General features: G+C 37.1%; 1 protein-coding gene across 1 annotated transcript; it reads right to left on the bottom strand.

Moving 5' to 3' along the window:
• Nucleotides 1-7,463: 7,463 nt before the first annotated feature.
• Nucleotides 7,464-9,543, bottom strand: LOC139149631 (uncharacterized). The gene is made up of 3 exons (XM_070721467.1): nt 9,384-9,543; nt 8,489-8,690; nt 7,464-8,057 (listed from the first exon to the last, which is right to left on the bottom strand). Exons 2-3 carry the CDS (start codon nt 8,489-8,491, stop codon nt 7,464-7,466), a joined length of 597 nt encoding a protein of 198 aa, XP_070577568.1. The 5' UTR covers nt 8,492-8,690; nt 9,384-9,543.
• Nucleotides 9,544-16,494: the final 6,951 nt, after the last annotated feature.

Genomic DNA, 16,494 nt, shown 5'->3' with positions numbered 1-16,494 from the left:
CTAAAATGTCACTTTCACTAAGTATGAAAACTATTGTGAAATATAAATAGAATTTAAAAAAACTTTATTTTGCTTTTTACAGATAAAATGACCTTTCGGTGAAGCCTTTACATCATTTTGCACTGGATACAATTTTGTATGAAAAAGCATATGAAAAAAATAAAAAGATTTATCTAATTGACCAAACAGGAAGTCCTTAATATGTCTCTATCACTGCTTCCGCAATTGTATGCTTTTGCAATTAGTGAAAAAAAAACTGAACGAGCAAGAACAGAATCAGTCTCTGTCACTGCTACCCGGCGCCACCATAACTATCACCACCGTCATCAGCATTGGCAAGATCACTACTGCTGTCACTGTCATCACTGTCACCATCATACCATACATCTAACAATACAATGCCCTTCCTCCTCCCTCCTCCCGCTGTTCCTCCTCTTGATCCTCCTCCTCCTCCTCTTCCTCCTCCTCACTACCATCACCACCACCACCATCACTATCATCATCACCATCACTATCATCATCATCATCAATATACATTCATGTAACACTGATATTGATCAGTAGGCTGATATTCATCACTAGATGTAGATAACATTTTTTTCTACATTGTAAATGACAGAAACCGCCTAAATGACTATTTTTGTAGCATGTCTGTCATTACAAACTACAAATTCTTTTTCTCTTCCTGTGCAATATTGCAGTGCCTATTGGTTGGACTGTCAGCACATCATATATTACAGTCAGCAACTTATAATTGACACCCCAACTGCTGTAACTTACTGTACAGTTGCTTTGTCGACTATGTGTTGACCGACTACACATATATGTACAGACTGTGTTGACAGGACAAATAATTAGCAAATTGGCATTTCGACTGAAAATGTCGAAAGACTGCCACGCTCTCTACAGGGCAGTTCGTGGTTGTAGGTTTGTTACTATGAATATAGCTGCACGCACGCGACATCGACACTGTGATGTCAGAAATTCAGACAAATTTTGTCAGCGTTGTATACATCTCTTCTGTGGCAGCTTGTAGTTGCAGTTTGTATCGTCTGAGATCTTTATATATTTTTAAGTCTTCATTATAACACAGCAGCCGCCCACTAAGTTGACTTTTCGTCGTTCTTGCAGAAGTAATTTCTTAAACTGTCCTTTTAGTGTCAGACAGGTATTTATTTTGTTATATGTTGATGGGGGAAAAAGTGTCATCCTTTGCAAACTGCCAGATTAAAATGCAAATAATTTGGCGTAGGGAAAGACCACTTGTTTTTTTATCAAGGAGAAGGGGAAGGGTCGACATTTTTCTGCAGGTAATCAGGAGAGGAGCAATATTGTTAGCACCACCGCGCCCCCTGTTAATTCTTTCCGGGCCCTAACAGCCATGAGGGCGCACCTCACCTAACCGATACTAACATATTCGCGTATAGCATTTGCTGCAATATGCGAGGTGGATTAGTATTTATTTATGCAAATGATATTAATAAGCATTGTTTCGGTATAATAAAACTGTATGGTAATGATTCCTTATAAATGCGGAATGTTCATCTACCTCGCATCTTGCCTGGTATACATTGACGCAAGGAGGAGGAGGAGAGAAATGGGGCATCAGAAAGCCCCGATTTGACAAATACCGAGTGAACATGGTAGAAAGGTAAGCGAAATATGTAAATGGTACATGTATGGACTACTGCAGTTGTTGTGGTTGAGAGAGTTGTCATTTATATTTCAAAAGGTTTTATTATAAAGCGTTCAGCAGAAATATGATGCCTTCAACGTTACAATTTTGAATCATAAGCTTAGACAGTAGAGAAATTTCACTTCTGTCTATGTTTGAATTCTGTTTCTCGAAATAGCTGGCTGCATCAAAACAAAAGTATCACACATAGGCTAACTTCGGTTCATAGGTGGCGCTAGATGTACTAGGGGATCATGGTTGCTCTTGTCTGACCGGTGATCTTATTCCAGTTTCTTATTCAAGCACTGTTCTGGATGCGTGAGTAATCATGAAAGGCGACATTTTAGGGCGAAAACACAAAGTTGACATGTACAGCTACTGAAACCAAAGTGGTATTGAACTTATGTGTGCGAGGGTGATTAAACTGAACAAAAAGGAGGTAAATAGACCTGATGAAAATTACGGTATATGTAAAACGGTATGTAAAACCATGTATGTCATGCTTTCAAAGTTCCATATAATCAAATGGAGCTCCATAGTCCATAGCTTTAGCACATATCTTGCAACTTCTGTACCATCATAGAGACAGCATATGTGGACAAAGGTGAACAACTTCCACTGCCCGTGCCCTTCCCTCTGCATATCCGTGAAAAAATGAAGCTCTAGTTTGACTGACATTAATCTTCCCCTTCACATTTGCAGAATTTTGATGAACACCATTTGCGAAAGGAGGAACCTTTTCTGAAGGCATGATAGCAGCAGAAACGAACTATGACAAATGGGTGGCACCAACAACAGAAGTGACTGAAAATAGCCCAGTCAAGGACACAGGTCCATCTGCAAAGTGAGACCGGAGGCATTATGGAGCAGTGGTTAGGAAGCCAGACTCACTATCAGAGAGGCCATAACTGAGTCTCATATACCTACATTCACGTGCCTGTGTAAAGCTATGGGAGAAAGCGCCCTCAGATCCGTGCATTTTTTTTACGTATCACGCCCCGGCCCGGTGCCCAAATATGGGCAATCGCGTGCATTTCTGAACTATCTCGATTCTGGTTACTACGCGCGTTGCTATCCGCAAACGTTCCATTCGTACACAAAGCCAGCGCGAGATTTGGAAAACGTCTGCTTGCTCAGATCGTAGTTGCGCGTGGCGACAGTGGAGCCATCGGCATTTATTTCTAAATTCTAGTGAAATCCTGTGTATCCTAACTGCGTGCCTGTTCAGTATAAATTACCAGAAACTGACATCACGCTTTTGTCCTTCTTACACCTCGATTTCAGCCTTGATCTCTGTTGGTCAAGTACAGTACGGGTGTTGCTTTGCGCGTTCTAGAATTCTGCAGGTAAACAAATGACGTCATTATGTATGTCAATCCGCGACGGGAAGCGGCCATCGTATTTATGAAAAACTGACACAAATGGCGTTGAATTTTTGATATCGCATGCATTTTTATCTCCTGAACAATGTTGAATATTATGTAAAATACATATTTATCATTCCATAAGGTATATGATAAAACCTTTACGGCCCTGATACGGCTTTTGCGGCCCTTGGTCGTACGGCGTACGGGCCCTCGCACGCTCGGGCCCTTCCGCCGTACGACCTCGGCCGCAAAAGCCGTATCAGGGCGTAAAGATTAGCATTGTATGCAGAGTTTACAGCTTGGTAAGCTGCGATGGGAGGCCCTATTGGAGTGATCTACTGTGAGCATATTTTTTTCGTAGGGACTTGTATGTATTATAAGCCTTTGCAAGAAGTATCTAAGAGTTCAAGTAAAGGGTTACGGGTCAAATTGTAAGCTTTCTGGTGAACAGCTATAATATATCCTATTATTTGAATCTTTCCAATGGCTCTCAATTTTATTATTCCTTTTTGCAGGTTTGCATGGTTGAACAAGTTGTGCTTTGCTTTATCAATACAGTTGAAGTTTGTAAATTTTACCACTTTGCACTAGTTGATAGAAACACGATTGGAACTAACTTGGGATAATTGGATAGTCATATTTTTCACATTTCTCGAAATTGTTTGGTGCACTACAGCTGAATTTTGCAATATTGCAAATTGCTCATAAAAACAAGGGTATAGCTTATTAAAAGAAAAGCAGATAAACTTACATTTGCAGTTGAAACCGACATTACTTCACCATCAATTATCCCAAATTAGTTCCAATTGTGTTTAGAGCAAAGAGGTACAAAGACAACAGTTTGATGAGTCAACCAACTTGGAAGCACACTGTTACAATCTCAATGATGGATTACACTCTGCTTGCATGCAGAACTGAATGTATAATACTCCTACTCACACTGTGTGATTCAACATGGCCTTCCATTACTCTACATTGAACAAAACATTACACAGTAAATGAATCAGCTAGACACATGCAGGGCTGAAACACCAGAAGATATTTTTTAGGAGGTAGTACAGTACCAGAATGCACTCTGGTATATCAAAGTGTATTGCCAGCATCAATCCACTTTAAGCCAGGGAGTATAAATAAATTATTCCTCGTAATTATCGCTGATTTGAAATTATTTGAAATTGCAGCAATACGTATACGTATACCCGCATTGCAATTATTTTAGTACGGTCAATTAGTCTCTACTTTTGAAAGAAAGTTTTGTATTGAGGCTAGATAGAACAACTATTAACAAGCTGAAGAGCATTACAAAGTACAACGCAACAGGAGCAGACTTTCAGCAGTAATATCCCTGTGTCATGGAGGTTTGGGAATAACAGGTTTCATTTGATCACCAGCATTTGTCCAAGTGATACATCAGGGATTTTCCATGAATTTAACTGACATGTGACAAAAGGTGCGTTGGTTTCAATTAGAAGTGCGTTGAAAGCATACATATTTATCATAGTGAAAAATTACACGGTTGCATATTAAATGATGTCAACGCTGGGTTGGAGGTGTCTGTCTGCAAGGAATTCGACCTGAAGTTTGTCGTGTTCAATGTGTTTGCTCTGGTGGTGTGTGCATGCATGCATTCAACGATTGGGCAAATGAAAAATTGAAAGCTCAAAATTGTTAGACCAATCATTGAGGATGTTAAAAAAGTCAATTAATTCTGCAATGGTTTTCCTTTCTTGGCATTTTTGTTGTAAAATTTAGTTTTTTGTCTTCTTCTTAGAGCATGTGGAAATGCTCAGAATTCGTTCTGTCAGCACTACATGTAATGCCTCTATAAACGTGGACAACTTGTGAAATCTATTCTACAACTTATCAGTAACAATCTAGAACAAGAAAAATAACTTGTTCCTGACATTAAGCAAAAGTGATGTGGTGTGATTTTTTTTCTTCTTTCCCCCTCCCCCCCCTCCCCACAAATTTGGCATTAGATTTTCATGGTAGTCATTCTATACAGACTACAAAATATTTTGTGTTCCATTTTAGCTTTTTAACTCACAAAGAGGGTCCAGGAACACAAAGACTTGACAAACAGTTTTCAAATTGATACAGGAGAGGGGCTAAAAAAATATAATTTTAAGTTTGGCCTAGACCAAGTTTATTGAAGTGATTATCTTGGAATACAGCAACAGAATGTGAGGATAATGTGATGTTACAGATTGTAGATCTTTGCCAATACCTACATTGTTGTTCACCGTGATTGCCATCTTGCACATACATACAGGCCAGAAACAACGCAGAGGCAAAACATGTCTTGATTAAGTACAGATTTATTGAGGATTATAGACAAACCTGATTACAATATCTCCGGAATCTGCTGGCTCTCTACAATGATTTGGTCAACCACAATCCAAGTGGACGGGGTTTCTCACAGGAATTGATAGCTTATAATGTTGTATACAACTATTAGTACATCTACAAGTGTATCTGCATCTACTGTACAAGTTTGTCTAGGTGTGTTGTACAAGGTCCATACATTCAATATTAATTCGTTCTTTCACTTTTACACACTATTTGACATATCATTATGATATCATGGTCAATCATTTTGTGAACTTACAAAAAATGTGGAAGGCTTGATTTTCCAGAATTTTCAATGAGTTGACTTCATTTTGCAACACTTTTCAAATACTGAATTTCCAGAAAACTTTGAAATTTAAAGCCTTCCCAGGAATGTATTGGGACCCTGGTTGTACAAGCACACAACTTGTATTATTTCTTTGTCCTTTGTTAGGGTGACCCTTTGATTTTTTTTTGTTTCTCATCTCCAGAGGAATACTCGGCAGGGCGGGTGGTCACAATAAAAAAAAGTACCAAAAAAACCCTGTATTTGTTTCAGTTCAATGTTCTGTCCATTCTATCTCTACAAGTTTTAAGTACAAAAAATGGTATTTGTTTCAGTTCAATGTTCTGTCCATTCAGTCTCTACAAGTTTTAAGTACAAAAAATGGTATTTGTTTCAGTTCAATGTTCTGTCCATTCAGTCGACTACAAGTTTAAGTACAAAAAATGGTATTTGTGTCAGTTCAATGTTCTGTCCATTCAGTCACTTCAATTTCTTGTCTTTCAGTTCAGTGTTCTGTGCTCTCTGCCCTTTAAGTCAGAGTCACTGCAATCTCACAATATGATGATGGTGGTGCTGTTGCTAGGATGATCGTTATAAACTAAATTCAATGGCTATGGTTGGAACAATTGACATCATGATGAAATTGTCCTATCTCTAATAGTTTCCAGTATTTGTCAATTCTTGTTTCAAGTTTCTATCTGTCTCACTGATGTAAGTTTGGTCACAATATGTCTCACTGATGTAAGTTTGGTCACAATCATTACACAGTATTTGGTACATAGTACCAAAATGCTGTTCCGGGGTAATCCTATCCACTAAAGACACAAGAAGCTGCCGTAAAGTTTGATGCTGTGTTTCCATAAAGTCTGCACTGCAGTTACTCTGAGATACCTTTACGTGTGTATAAGGCAATGTTATGATACCTTTCGTTGGGTTCTTGATTTTATGACTATCCCCAGTTCGGGAGGATGAATCAATCATATGCTGATGTTCTTTCAGTGGTGTGTGCTTTGTGCCGCATCAGACACTCTACTTCATCACGGTGTCTGACGCAGCACAAACGACACTGAGATGCTGATATGACAGAGGATCAGGCAATATTGGGTATAACCTCTACAAACTAAATTCTGAGTATCTGTACATAAGTGTATCTAATGAATAAATGTGATTATATCAGAGATTATATCATAGCAGTATGTTGAATACAGTGACCTTATCAGTCGAGACTGGACAATAACCGTGCTATATCACGATATAACACGGTTTGCATGCGTGCCAGCTCTTGGCAAGCGCAAATATCCTTTTTTGACGTTCAACAGAACAACTTCAATATACTGTTATGATATGATAGCAATAAAATACACCCAGCAACAGTATACTAATTGGTTTTGATCAGATCACTTCATATATGCACACCTTGTCACTCGTGCATATGTCGTGAACTAGTCAAACCTTATTGTGTTCCGTTGTTTGGCGTGGTTTATTGCCTATGTTTATATCAACACTACCATGGTAAACACAAAGTAGACATTGTGAACTGTTCTGCTGGTACCTATTTTAACTAAAGAATTATGCACATGCTTGCATTTTGCTAGCTTTTTCACAAGCTCTTCCATTTCTTGTTGTTGTGACTTCCTAGTTGACAAGCCAATAATTTTCAGCGTAATTTGTTTCAGTGGTTAAGTCGATAGATGCTGATCTGTGAATGGATGTTAATCTAAAGTCAGAGTTGTATGTTAGTTGAGATGTTTCTTTGGTCTGTATCACATGCCTTGGTTGTCACCGGGAAAAACCTGACTCACTGCATCTATTCATCAGTGCCACCATCATCAGCACCCTCCTCCTGGAAGTCACGACCACCCAATAGACGCTGCCCAGAGTTGACCAACTGTATGGCTCTATTGACATTGTAGTCGTCCTGGAGTTGGTTCCCTGACTCTTGAATGGGACCATCTTCTCTGTAACGTACATCTGAAGTGGGTTCTCCATATCTCAGGCGATCTACTACTCTAGCCTCGTCATAATGCTCTGGTTGCTGGCCATGATGTTCTTGAACTGGTATCTGCTCGTTGACTCTGATTACATTCATATTTACATCTGGAGTTGGACGCTTCAAAGGAATTGGATCTCCCAGAAGACCTGGAAGACCTTCTAGAGACACTTGCGTTTCTTGTTCTGGGACAGGTGATGATGATGCGTCCTCCATTATGTATTGCCCACGGAGTGAAAAATTGTGAAAGATGGAAGCTTGCATGGCCTGGTGACTTCCTACCTGATGATCAGTTTCTTCTGGTGTTGCAGTACTAGTATGCAGCTCACTGTGACTTGCTCCTGTGTCATCATCCTGATGTGCATCACTTGTCACCTGTGGTGCAACGTCTGAAGCATCTTTCAGGACTTCCTTTTATAGGTATACATCCAGAAAAAAGAGGAATGAGCTTATAATGAAGAAAAATTTCCTCATAACACTAGTATTAAGGAATCATTTTCACATTCTAATCCATTTAACCTGAATTAAATTGGCAACAGTTGTGTTGATTTCTTTTTCAGAAAATAAATTTTATTTTTGCATGTTATGTTTTCAAATAATATTCAAATACGCTAGTTTTCAATCTGGTTTGAACCCACAACGTACGGCATCAGTCGCCTAGCGGAGAGGCCACAGAGAGAACCGCTCGGCTAAATCTCCACTCCCAATAAAGAGTGGTTCAATAGCCGGCTAAGTTGTTACATTTTTCTGACTGCAGACTGCTCCACACGTTGTAGAGTTCGTGAAGCACTCACGCACGCATGCTCACTATCACACATACAAAACAATCAAGGCTCTCTCACCATGTTATTTTCATATCTTCCTGCAGATCCAGGCTGCTGTCCTTCTCCTGCCAGGACATCAGGGTCATTTTCAGGAACGGATCGATAAACATCTTTCTTTGCCTGTTCACAGTTTGGACCATCCTCTCTAACCACTGGACTGGTAGGGGTGTCTGCAAATTCTTGGGGTGACTAAATTTGCTTCTTCCACAATACCATCAGGCTGACAAAAAAAGTAACTATGAATACCATAACAAGTTTTACAATTTGATGTGAAAAAAAAGTGGGAGGCAACCTTCTTTTTGTTATTTGTTGATCAACGAAATCCATAGTAGCTGTATCACATTGCCAATTCACTTCTAGATCAATAAAGTTTACACAGCCAGCCTTGTCTACAAACTTTAAAATCTGACGGGTCAAATACTGTGTTCATAACAAGCTACTTGTCTTTATCTTGTATCTATCTTTGATGCTAACTTTTGAATTTTAACAGACTATCTCACACTGAGGAATGTCATTGAATTTTTGCTCCCTCTGTAATTTCACTGATCAAAAAGTACAAAAAATAAGGGTTAAAAAGCACTGATCTTTTGTCATCACTCTATGATAAAACAAATAAATCAGGTTGGTTCATAATTGCTGCATCATTACATTGAGGAACGCTAACAGCATGCTTTGGTATTTAGCAATCTCATTGAGATAATCAGCATTTTGTTTGGATTGCTTATGATCATAATAATGAAAATTCTGATATCAAGCAAGTGGTCCCCTAAATATGAATAGAAAGACACAAAACGGGAGAAAAAAGACCCTTTGAATTTTGAACTCCCTTTCAATATACAAAACATCCACTACACATTTATTTAAAACTATTTATGCCTAACAAATTTACTTTTGCGCTAATAGGATCACTTACACGACTGTCAGCTTGCACAGCACCGATGCCCCTTTCATCACTGGAGATGGTACCACTACCAGATGGAAATGCATGTGCTGCCTGATGTGTTATAGCTCCAATGCTAGTTGGACCATCTTGTTGGTGGATTGCTTGAGATCGATTAGTCACACCAGAGTCTAAAGAAAGAATGTGTACTATCCTTAAAACAGGGGCTTTTGTAGATATCGTAATCTTTGTCCTGTGATCGGTCATTGCCTCATATACAACAACTCAAATATCTCTAGTAAAAGTTGAATATATCATTTGAACTAAATATCTGCAGGGATAAAAAAATTGCATGTATGCTGATAATTAAAGCATTTACCAACCTGCTATAGACACACCAAAGGCGCTGTCACATTGGCTATCAGTGCCAGTAACCTTAGAGCTACCCCCTTTCTTGTCAGGATTATTTCTGAGTTCAAAATCTGTGAAAAAAAAATCATACATACATTTGTAAACATTCTTTCCTGTGACAAATTAAGTGCCTTTGAAGATTATGTAGGAGAAACTGAAAAATTAACACATACAAAGAATCAAATCAGTGTTTTCCTTCACATTGCATTACTTGACATTTCACTCAACCACCACATTAAAGAGGTATCACAAAAATTAAGAAAGTGCACAGCATGGTTAGCAGACCACCAAAACTGCTTAATTATGAAATGCAGCATTATATTTAGTAAGGTCAGATGTGTGTGTCTCACTCAACAGTTATCTGCTTTGTAATCAATGATTGTATTGCATGTTCATACCACAGTATATGAAGGCAAAGGTGTATAGTATTATGTGTATTTACAGGGCTCGAAATTAACTTTTTTCCCTGGTAGTCCATTTGGGCTACCATTTTCTGAAGTTGGTAGTGACAATGGCTGGTAGACCATGCATATTTTAGTTTAGGGTATCTTTTTCCTGTCAACCAGATAAGAAAAGGCTATTTTTCAAGATTCTGCCCATGAAGTGAATTTTCTAGTCATTTGATGTGTATGTTTGCACAAAGTTAATACCCAAGGAAACAGGTAATAATGAACGATAGTGATACTCAAAAATTGGTGAACTATTGACAACCTGTTTCACTCTCAGAGTTGTATGCAAATTTTGATAGTCGTCATGACAATGACCCGACCTTCTCAGCAATGAGACATACTGTAGGCAGGAGGCATAATGTCGGTGTAATTGTGATTGATACATTATGATCAAAATGCAACGAAAATGCGGTTTCATTCACCATCATTTCCAGTGCCTCAGGCTGTCAATAAAGTCTGTCAATCAGACATTGGAACTTTGTTGCAAAGTTCCACTACACGACCAGTCATCTTCATAACTTGCATAACAAAGTCATAGTATGGCCTTTCTGTGTCTGGCTGGGTTTGACTGCATTTAGCTCATCCCAAAGTGACGGACCAGACACGGCATGCCAGGTACTGACTGAATTTCAGGTACTAGGTAGGTCTCAAGCTTTGGTAGTCTGTGTGGACTACCATTTCATGGACTTTAGTAGTCCAAGAGAAAAGTTGGTAGTCAGTGGACGCGTGACTACCGCTAATGTCGAGCCCTGTGTAACTTGCAAAACAACTCACCAGGCTGGCTACCGTTTGCAGACGCCATTCTGACTTCTACTGAATTCTGAAAATGGTGATAAAGAAGAAAAATGTACTCTTTAATGTTATAGTTGTTTCTTTCTTTGCAAGGTTGATGAGATTATTCATGGGTGATGGATATTGAAGTACAGTTGAATAAATAATGAATATGCGGATTAATCTGTTTTTGTTTGTTCAGTATGGTTTGATGACCTTTACATGAAATGAAAATCGAGTATTTTTGGTATTTTTCATGAATATTTCAGTTTGAAAGTGCTTTAATCCACTGTCACTGTGCTCTCTGGCTGTGACTGAATGGTATATGACATTATATGATCATCATGATGACAGATAATGCTACAGAATGATTAATATTCATTTACCAGATTTTCAGAAATTATAATATTTCAGTAATTATAATATCATAATATGATTTAAAATCAGCTATATAGCTGTTATAATATGAGCAAAGTAGATATACAGATCCTCAACAGAATAAAATACAGAGTTTTAAATCAATGAAATATACATGACAAAATTACCAGTTAATATTTGATACTGTGCATTTAATTAAACCTCGGTAACCAAGTTGCACTAATCAATGACTATAATTTCTGTAAAAATATAGAAAATGAGAGGGAAAAGACACTGGAAAAGTAAATTTGCACATACTGCTGTGGAATGAACTGTCAAATTTCGTTCGGATCAGGCTGCTTCAACCTGTTGAAATTGCAGTGTTGCCCACTAGCCTGGCCGTGCCAATAACACCTTTTCTTGAACTTTGATAGTTGTCAGTTCATCGAGACAACAAAATTTCCTATACAGTAAGGTAAAGGATCACTCGATGTATGCTAGGGTGGAATAGAGCTCTTACAAATACATCAGCATTCTTTGTAAACATTCACAATCACACGTATTAGACTGTCAGATCTTTACCGGTTACAAACTCGTGATTAAACTCGCACAATACGTTTTTAATCACAAATGTAGTTCTTCCAAAAGTTGAGCCTGACAATTATGGGCAATTGACCTACCTGTTCAGGGATATCACTATTTGTCTGGCCACAGTCCCTCTGGTCTTGGAATTTGTCTCACTCGTGTTTTCCTGCTGTACAATCCGCCATCTTGGCTGATCACGCCAAAATATACCCTCTGACCTATGTTATCATGTTACAGTCCACACATCACATGACCAATAATTCAGAGTAACAGTAGTATGCAATATAGTATGCATTACACTCAGTACAGTGGTGGTCATTATGTTGATTCACAATTAAATGACTGTGTGCGAACCGTTATCTGCGTTTTGATACTTTCATGGATGTTTGTTTAAGTGGAACTTTACTTTGGAGTAATTTAGCAGAGATTATTGCCTGTTTGATTAAAAAGAAAGACTTGTGAAACATGCCTGTAGCATTCTATAAAGGAGTTCAAAATGGCCCATTGAAATTAGAGCAGTGACTGGTTCCCTGACCCTTTCTCCGCTGGTACTACAGGGGACCAGAAACAAACAAACTTAAACAAGCGCACAAACATACAAACAAATAAGTAAATACAACATAAACAAACGTGCAGTATCATAGAACGTTGAATAAATAAACAAACATACAAAGAAATAAACAGATGTATACCTATATATGTGTAAGAGACAACAGCACATTAAAAGAAATGATTGACTGAACAGCTCATGCAATGTATTCAACATGCGATGGCAGTACCATTATTCACTATACTTCCACAGAGGATGTCACTAAATGGCTGCCCATGCCACAGGGCCATAAGGCATTATCAGTCATAGCAAGAGTGTTAAACAGTTAATAAATTTATGATTATGAATACTTTTGATAAAAATAAATATTTCTGTCATTATTGTATACTTACAAAAGTACCCTACAGCACTCGAATCCTAAATGATATCAATTTTCATGCCAAATTCGCGCAGTTGTATTACAATCCCTGTTGTGAACAAGTTTATGGTTCTGAATATTCTTGATAAAAAATTAATATTTCTGTCATTTTTGTATACTTACAAAGTACCCTACAACATTCGAATCCTAAATGATGATCAGTATTTATGCCAAATTCACACAGTTGTAGTGGAACCCTCAGACGTATGGTTGATTTAGTTACATTGCAGCAGCATAATATTGCTCAGTAACTTGATGTGTGGTTACACCTGCCTTGGCAGACTCTCTGAGACTGTGTTCACAAAAAACAATTGGGGGAATTCAGGGGGATTCAAGTATTTTTGGGGTAGTGGAGGGGGACTTGAAAGTTTTGCACTGTCATAGGGAGAACTGAACATCTTTTGGTACTCTTTACCTTTACATTTTCCAATTCCAAGGTTTGTCAAGTAATTCTTGAAAAATGAATAAGATTTTGTTCTCAAATTGCTCTAATGTCAGTAATAAGTATAAACAAAATCTACAACCATTTTGTCACATTTCATGACTTTTATCTTGAAAAAATCTAAACATGTATGATTTTTTGTAAAAAAAAAAACCAAGCAAGTGGGCCTATAGTAATGGGACAGAAGCTGCAACTGTTGATGATTTTTTCAATATTTCTATGCAATATATCTAATACAGTTTCTTGCTGTCTCCCTACAGTATGCTGCACAATATTCAGTTTGTCGACGAAGCCTGTATATAAATATGTATTGGATGATAAGTGTATTAGAGTCCAGAGTGAAATCATTTATCAATGACAATGGACAGTTCAACATGCTGTAGGGAGTAGAACAAGAACACAGTTGTATAAACTGAACAAAAATAATGGTCATAATATAAAAGTTAATATAGCTACTGCAGTGTCACTGTTAAGTGGCAGTGACAGAGATAGTTCTGACGTAGTTGAAGAGTTTAGGTCAAATGACGCTCATGACAGTGAAATATACTTGTACAAAATTGTTACTACTGCATCAAGGATTATTGGCACAGATTTACCCTCACTTGATAATATCTATCGGCAGCGTGTGGCTAACAGGGCCTCACACATCATCGATGACAGCACTCATCCAGCTCATTTCAATTACTCCCCTCTGGACGGCGCTATCGGTTCTTTAAAGTGAATACCGCACGTTTTATTAATAGTTTTTATCCACGTGCTGTTCAAATACTTTCAGATCGCAATTTTTAATTAGCAATTGTATTTTTTTATTACCTGTATCCATAAGATTTTATATTCTTTTTTACTCATGCTTCTTTCGTATTAGTTTTTTGGTTTTATAGTCGGTTTTAAAGTGTTTTTAGTTACATGTAATATCTGATGTTGTGTTGTTTTGTGTGACGACAGCAAGGCAATTTCTCAATGTACATGAATGTATATAATGGCAATAAAGTTATCTAATCTATCTATCTATCTAATCTACATAAGATCACATCAGAGAGCAACACATGGAAACCAGAAAACTTGAAAGTTATCAGGGATTTTTGAATTCTGGCATACTAGTATGTGAATAATCAAATATTAAAGAAGAAAGATGGAGTCACTATGCTGGATTTTCGAAATTTTCACATTCTCTAAAACAAAAAGCAAAACTTTGAAAAATAAAAAAGACTGTTTATGCTGTTCCAGCATAATGTTTTCTACTATATCAATATTTTTTCCCGTTTTTTCTGTTGCATTACCCCATACTATGCAGCAATAGTCAAGATAGCTCTGCGTGGCAAGGCTGTGGTGGGGCTGTGTAACCACAGGGCGGCCAGGAAAAAAAAACACACAACAAACAAACAAATAAATAAACAAAATAACAAAATATAAACAAACATACAAACAAGCATACAAATACATAAATAATAAACACACACAAACAAACAAAGATAAACAATATCATAGAACATTAAATAAATAAACATACAAACAAATAAACAGACAAATGTGTACACACACATATATGTATATATTAATATAAATTATAGAAATATATATATATATATATATATATATATATATATATATATATATATATATATATATATATATATATATATATACAGTGCTCGATGCTAAGCACATATAAGTAAACAAATTACTTTAAGTACAAAGTAATGAAATCTATTAAGTTTCATACATCCTGCAATCCTCAGATAGAAGTGAAAGGATTACTAGCTTGACACTCTTACATATATGATTGGGATGAACCATTCTTGTTATCTGGAATAAACAATCTTAGCGCAAACACTTCACAAACCACTTGACTGGGCCACAGGCTAATTAGACATTATTTGTATTGATTTTTCCAGTTATCAAAATTTAATTATGAATATTGATAAATTAATAATATGAATGTAACAGAATAATAAAATCTTGCTTTTTTACAGACAATGTCATCTATTTTGTGTCATTACCTTCTGGAAACCCCATTGTGGTTAAAATTATGATTATAAATAAATTATGATTATGATTATACACATTGTAATCTGCTTATGTAAACAACAGTTATACACTGGGTAACACAACTGTCACAACTCTCAAAAGTTTTAAAATAAAATCAGAATAAAGTCATGGAAACACAATATATGCACTGATATGTTGCATAATTGCTGTCATGAACAATTTAATTTAATGCACACACATTCGATAGTGCAAATTCATTTCTCTCGTAGATTTTATTTGGATTTCAATACTAATTTGTAATTAGAGGGTTAGCCTTGATGGGAAGGGGTACAAGTTGCAAAGTCCTGCACAAATTCTAATGATATCATCTGCATGGCCAATTAAAGAATTTGGTTATTCCAGTTTCAGTATTCGAAGAGTCTCCTGTTTGCGATCGGTTTACGGTTTCTTTACTTCATCTGGGGTCATTGATCGCTACCCCTTTATCCAGGAGGAACATGCAAATTGTCAAGCTGTATCTTCTTGAATTAAAAATTCATGATCAGCCATAACAACATCTTGAAAATAAATGATACAAAAAATACAAATAAACAGAATTCCGAGTTACTAGTAAGATTATATGTGGATCTCATGCTCTGGCAACCCATGCTTTCGACAAAAATTGAAAAAAATCAAAAAACATTTGGGATTATCGTTACCATGAATCTGATTGTCTAATGGTGCTTATGAATTGATCATGTTAGTAGCTCCAGATCCTTTGGCCTTTCAAAGAATATTTCTGACCAATGAATTAATAAAATTTATGGGCATTTAATATGTTTCTTAAATTGGGTGTGCGGAAACGTTTTGGCAGAGTCGAAATAACCACTTCCTTTGGTTGATTAAACAAGAGATGCGGAACTAAGACCTTGGAAGTAAATTTCAACCACAAAGTTAGAATGCTAGAAACTGCTGAGAAGACTAACCGAACCAATCCGCTGGATATTGATTTGTTAATGCAAGGCAGAGTTTCATGAAAACTAATACATGTTGTTACTGCATGTAGTTCATCTTTGGAAGTCAACTTCAGAGCTGCAGGTCCTGACTTCCTCGGAGAAACAGTGAAACGTCTGATTGGTGTTGATGTTTTTGATAGCCTACTCCTGATTTCTTAATCGGAGGATAGACAAGTT

This window comes from Ptychodera flava, chromosome 14 (assembly GCF_041260155.1).
Source record: "Ptychodera flava strain L36383 chromosome 14, AS_Pfla_20210202, whole genome shotgun sequence".
Classification (NCBI taxonomy): Eukaryota; Metazoa; Hemichordata; class Enteropneusta; family Ptychoderidae; genus Ptychodera; species Ptychodera flava.
Note: the sequence above shows the minus strand (reverse complement) of the source record. Positions and strands in the feature narration are given on the sequence as shown.